Source organism: Cyprinodon tularosa, unplaced genomic scaffold (assembly GCF_016077235.1).
Source record: "Cyprinodon tularosa strain WSP-4 unplaced genomic scaffold, ASM1607723v1 ctg92, whole genome shotgun sequence".
Taxonomy (NCBI): Eukaryota; Metazoa; Chordata; class Actinopteri; order Cyprinodontiformes; family Cyprinodontidae; genus Cyprinodon; species Cyprinodon tularosa.
The window spans coordinates 1,886,953-1,893,016 of record NW_024039696.1 but is presented as its reverse complement, the minus strand read 5'-3'; the positions used below and the strand labels follow the sequence as shown (position 1 = coordinate 1,893,016).

The following is a 6,064-nucleotide window of genomic DNA, read 5'->3' as shown; positions in this document are numbered from 1 at the left end:
TTAGTGCAAGGGAATAGTATTAATATAGGCTATGTGTGTAAAAATAAATAAAATACTGGGTTTTATAACATTATTGTTTTTTTTTTTTCATTAAAAAACCTGCCTATTAAAGTAATCAGCTCTACAAAATTGCCCACACCTTCCTGCGGATATTTGAGGTATGCATCTAAACATGGTGTTTAATCTCATAGTTAAATTTGCTTAGAAATGAGTCAGATACTGCAGCTCTATCATGTGATTTGTTTGAGCTGGGAGGCTGATCTCTCTGGCTGGGAGGAGTTGTTTGACTAATCAAAGAGCACAATATTTAAACTGCAGCTGCTCCAATTGGCACACTACTGTTTAAGGCAGCAGCCCATTTGATCAGCATGGAACTGACAGCAAAAAGTCACTCAATCCCTTTAAGTGATGGAAACAGCATACCTTTAATTGGACTTGGAACCTATGCGAATCCACGCCAGGTATGAGAATGTAATGTAATTGAACAATTTGTTGAACTAAATGCATTTACAAAAAAAAATAAAAAAATCTGTGTTTGTTTGTTCTTTTAATGGAGATATTGTACTGATAAGATATTTATTGACAGACCCCTAAAGGAACTCCTTGTACAGCTGTTAAACTGGCCATTGACGTTGGATACAGACACATCGACGGAGCCCTTGTTTATTACAACGAACACGAGGTGGGGCAAGCAATCAGAGAAAAAATTGCAGATGGGACCGTAAAGAGAGAGGATATCTTCTACTGCGGAAAGGTTTAAACCGTTGAATCATTTCCTTTGAAATGAGTAATTAACCTCCTGCTTCCAACCCTCCTCCTTATTTGGGTAAAAAAAAATACATTTTAAGATTGAATATGGAAGATATCTGCAAATAATCTATTGTCAAAGTGCAAAACACTCCTCTGGTGGGAGAAATGAGATCATATGCAATGTTAGCAGATATACAGCAACATTTGCTCTTTTAAAAGGTCAGGTACAAAATGAGTAACAAATGAGTGTGGAAAAAAAAGCAACATAATCAAAAAAAGTTGGTAATTCATTATGGTCAACTTGATTATTTGTTTAAATGTTCATAATGTTAAAAAAGGGGCAATATGAGACCCTAACCTGGAGGTCTTCAACAGGGGTCCGTTACCCCTAGGGGGTCCACGAAGGTACATGGGGGTCACAAAAGTTTTTGTCGATTACTTTTTATTCATATTCCCCCCTGCAATTTTTTTCCCACTAACTGAAATGTCTTTAAATACACATTAACCTGAATTCAACACACTGTAGTAAAGATGTTAATCAGTCATTAATTAACACATTCAGGGACACACAGGGGCTCTTTCAAGCTGGGCACCGTTTCATTCACAACACCTGTCCCATCAAACAGGAATCAGAGTCAAAAATACTTTAATAATCTCAGGGAGAAATTACTTTCGTTACATTACTCTATATGTAATAGAGTGACTATAGGACCAGTTTGATATAACACAATTTCATATAATGTATATAATTAGAGGGTCCTTACTCTATTTCACAATCAGTATGGGGGTCATTAGCCTAGAAAACGTTGAAGACTCCTGATCTACAAAGCCGGGCATACACCTTGCAATTTATTCATTGTACGCAGCGACAGGTCACACCGTACGTCTAAAAACCATGTCGGACTCACCTCCACAGTGAGATAGAGCTACTCTACCTCTAAAAAAGAAAAGCGACAACATATTTTTGGAAAGGTTTGGGCCGTTAAACCCGTTCCTCCAGGACAAGGTTCATGGCCACCAAGATAACCCCCATCCAATGTTTTGCAACATCTAATACCTTCTGTTTGGTTTGCACTAATTCACAGTTGTGGAACACATTCCATCCCCCTGAGTTGGTACGACCTGCTTTGGAGAAAACCCTGCAAGCATTACAGCTGGATTATGTGGACCTGTATATTATAGAACTTCCCACTGCTTTCAAGGTCAGCAATCTGTTTTGCAGTGTCTTATGAATCCGAAAAACAAATTACATATTTATTTTTTTTAGATATTTTAGCCAAATGTAAAGTTTCTGCTCATTTTTCAAGCCAGGGGATACGTTCTACCCACGAGATGAGAATGGAAAGGACATTTATTACAAGTCAGACCTCTGTGCTACATGGGAGGTGAGAGCTCTATTGTATCTGTGTTGCAATATGCAGGAGTTGCAAGATACAAATCTGAGGTCAAGGTTTAATGTCAAGGTAACGTTTGCAATCAAGTTTTATGGTTTGCGTTTTATGCTCTTTATGCGTTTTGACAGGCTATGGAAGCTTGCAAGGACGCGGGGCTGGTGAAGTCTCTTGGAGTTTCCAACTTCAACAAGCGCCAGCTGGAGCTGATCCTTAACAAACCTGGCCTGAAGCACAAACCCGTGTCAAACCAGGTACTTCATTGCAGAACATGCATTGTTCAAGGACAAAAAAACAAACTAATAAAAAAAGAGCTGGGAAAGTTTAGAAGATGGAAACACATACAAATGTAACACATAATAACTGGTTTCAAGGTCAGAATTCCTTAGTAAAGACTAATAAAATGTTAATAAACCTGTAACACAAATATTACCAGTTAATTTAAAAAAAACCTGCTTGGTACTACAACATTTTTAAAAAGCGTTTCACTTCAAATCAAAGGCAAAACATTAACATCTCAAAAGTTCATGCCCTTTTAGGAAAGTGTATTTTTTTAAGTGCCATAACATACAAAGCAAGAGGTATAAAGAAATTAAATAGAGATAAAGCAGAAAAAAACATTGTTGAGTCGACACCACAATACAAACAGACTCTTTTTATTTTAAATAGATAAGCAAAACTATAACAAATGAGTAAAAAAGCTGTAAACCGGTTAGGAATATTTAATGGTGCTGTTCCATCATTGAAGGATCTGCATATTTTACATAAACTCAAATAAAAGTGCAGATTGCTATTTTATAGATGGATTAATCAGAATTAATTTAAAATATGAACCCCTTTATAAGTTACTATTAATTATTTTTAAAAAGCCTGAAATAGCCGATGATTAACTGTTAGTTAAGCCCTAAAACTCTTGATATCATATTTATTTCCATTTCTTTAATAATAAAAAAGGATAATATCCGAAATATTTTTATTAAGACATAAAGAATGAACACATCACAAAGAATCATAAAATCAACAAATAAATACCCCGAATAAAAAGCTTCATTAAAAACTAATTACGCAAATAGCTAGAAGAAATAATCCAATGTACTTTTGTAATATTTTATTTTAAATAAAACAGACTTTTTACTGAGGAGTAAAACGATTGAAATGATAAAATCATCAGCATATATAGTGAATATTTGGCAACAACGTTATTAAGGTGGTTCCATTTGCAAAGAAGCCCTCCTGAAAAGGCTGCTGGGCTTGTCAAAGAGGAATGCAATAGATTCATTTGAATAAACTGATTTCAATAACAGAGTTAGAATATATATAATTAAAATGCCAGGTACTGCTTTGGATTTTTTTGCATAGTTCTAATAGAACATGATGTAAAAGAGAAGCTTAACCTGTTTCTTAAGAGAGGAGGACTTAATCACAAACAAATAAAACACCATTTTACCAATTAGGTGTCGCTTATCACATAGCCTACCATGCATATTATAAATATTAATTAACATTTAACTAGCTGTTAATTTAGCTTTAAATACTGACAATTAAAGAGTTTTAGGGCTTTATTTAAAGTCAAAGGCATTTCTATAATTATAAGTGTTAATAGTGTCATTCATACTAGGGTTTCAGTTCTCATTAAGTCAAAGGTTATCTTAATAACCAGAGTAAAATTTATTTTTTTACTCTTTTTAAACTCAGGTTGAATGCCACCCCTATTTCACTCAGCCAAAGTTACTTCAATACTGCCGGGAGAAGGACATAGTCATCGTTGGTTACAGCCCTCTTGGGACATCTAGGGATGCATCGTGGTAAGGATATTACTGAATACTTCAGGAAATGTATGATTGTTACTGTCTATTAATTCAAAATTTGAAAATCCAATAATCCGTACAATGACTTCGTCTTTACTTAATAAAAATGGTCCCATATTGAAAATACAGTAGATGTAACTTTTAATGAATAAATCCAGATTTTAACCCCTCAACAATATTGTGTGTCTGAGTATTTCACCAATATAATGGTATCCATTAGTAGAGTTTATGGGGATTAAATCCAAAGAACGTAGAGAGAGGGAAAACAAGACAATTAATTGTCGAGTGCCATGTAGAAATATTCATATATGTTTTAAGTTTTTTGTAAAATCCCAAACAGGAGACTGATATATATGTGTTTTTGATAAATACCAGCTAGATTCTGCTGGTCTTTATGATAAAGACTTCTGTTTCTTTTACCTATAAACCCACATCATGATGCTTCCACCACCATGTTTTATAGTGGGGATTGCACCTTTGTCCTGATTTGTTGTGCTACTTTAACCAAGGAGCTTTGTCTGTTTTGAAAATACTAAAAAAGTTTAAGCGATTGCGATTGGCAACAAATTATATTTTGGTGATGACCCGGATCACCATCTGGATCCAGGAATTTTTTGAAAGGTTCCGTGAACTTAAGGTGGAAATCACAATATGTTGGGGGAAATTAGCTACCTGGCAGAAGTTTGCGTTATCCAAGAGCTTTTCTATTTACTTACTTTGCACCCCCCTCATTTTGTATGTAGGCCTTTAAATTAAATATTTGTCAAAATTGATCAGAACACTTTCTTCCAAACAGGCTGAATTCTGGAAATCGTTTGTGGCAACCTGCAAACATTTTTAGGGATTTCCTGAGTAAAATTAGTTAAAATAAACTATTATCATCATAATATTTTGGTTTCTATTAGCAGAAATTATGGATAACCTTTCTTACAGATCATATGTGTTTCTTTAACCACAAAAAAGGGACTTTAAAAGTGTAGAACATTAACTTCTATATAAAACTAATATATATTTAGGCATTCAAAGTTAAAGCAGTAGTATAGTAGTAGTATATAGTATGTGTATGCATGCTCACTTGGACTTTTTTTTTAAAGGGTGAACCTAAAATGTCCCCCATTGTTGGAAGATGAGGTTCTGGTCACGATTGCCAAAAAGTACAAAAAGACAACAGCGCAGGTGTGCCTGAGGTTCAACATGCAGAGAGGAGTGGTGGTCATCCCCAAAAGCTTCACACCTGAGCGCATAAAGGAGAACTTTGATGTATGCCTCCATCACATCTGTTTATTACAAGTTGAAAATAAGAGTGATAATTTAGTTTCACTTATTTGTGCAGATTTTTGACTTCTCCCTGTCGGATGATGAGATGAAGGCAATCGAGGGGCTGAACAAGAATATTCGCTTTGTGGAGCTCCTGATGTCAGTATTTCACAAAACCTATGATATTTTGCCTCTGTTTTAAATTTAATATTCATATTCCTATTTACCAACTCAACAGGTGGTCCGATCATCCAGAATACCCATTTCATGATGAATACTGACATCCCAGATATCGAGACTACATTTATTCAAAGCTGGCTAATCTTGGTGATTCAACTCAACTTGCAAATACTTTTTTTCTTGCACATTCAATACTTACCTAATTTTTTAAATCCAGAAAAGTATTTTTTTTTTTAGCTCTTTCATATCTTAAACAAAAATGATAATATCATTGGGTTTTTATTTTTTGCTTTACCTTGAAACTAACTCAGTATTCTTTGCTACATTTTGATAAAATGCAAGGATTTAATAAATTCAGTGTTAGGATTGACTATCTATGTGAGATACTACATATATTATAGGACCATTTTAATGTCCAGCCTTGTTTAATTAAAAATTCAAAAGGATATTAAAATTGAGTTGTTGTTTTTTTTTTTTTACTTAATGTCATTAGAGGTGTATCAATTTGTTAGGTAATATGTTTTGCAGCCTGCTCACAAGATTGACAGGGATTCAATACAAACCCTGCTACTAAAAACATTTTGTAAATGTTTATTTTTTTATTACTGAAGGTTTTTCCATTTATTAGGGTAAAATATGGTACAACCTTCTCAAAGTTTAACAATTTTATTATTATTT

The 6,064-nt window shown here is 34.2% G+C and overlaps 1 protein-coding gene across 1 annotated transcript; it reads left to right on the top strand.

The window, feature by feature from the left end:
* The first annotated feature begins 301 nt into the window (after positions 1-301).
* Positions 302-5,831, top strand: LOC119776217 (aldo-keto reductase family 1 member D1-like). The gene is made up of 9 exons (XM_038274504.1): positions 302-461; positions 587-754; positions 1,836-1,952; positions 2,058-2,135; positions 2,273-2,395; positions 3,837-3,946; positions 5,044-5,209; positions 5,283-5,365; positions 5,445-5,831. Exons 1-9 carry the CDS (start codon positions 369-371, stop codon positions 5,485-5,487), a joined length of 981 nt encoding a protein of 326 aa, XP_038130432.1. The 5' UTR covers positions 302-368; the 3' UTR covers positions 5,488-5,831.
* Positions 5,832-6,064: the final 233 nt, after the last annotated feature.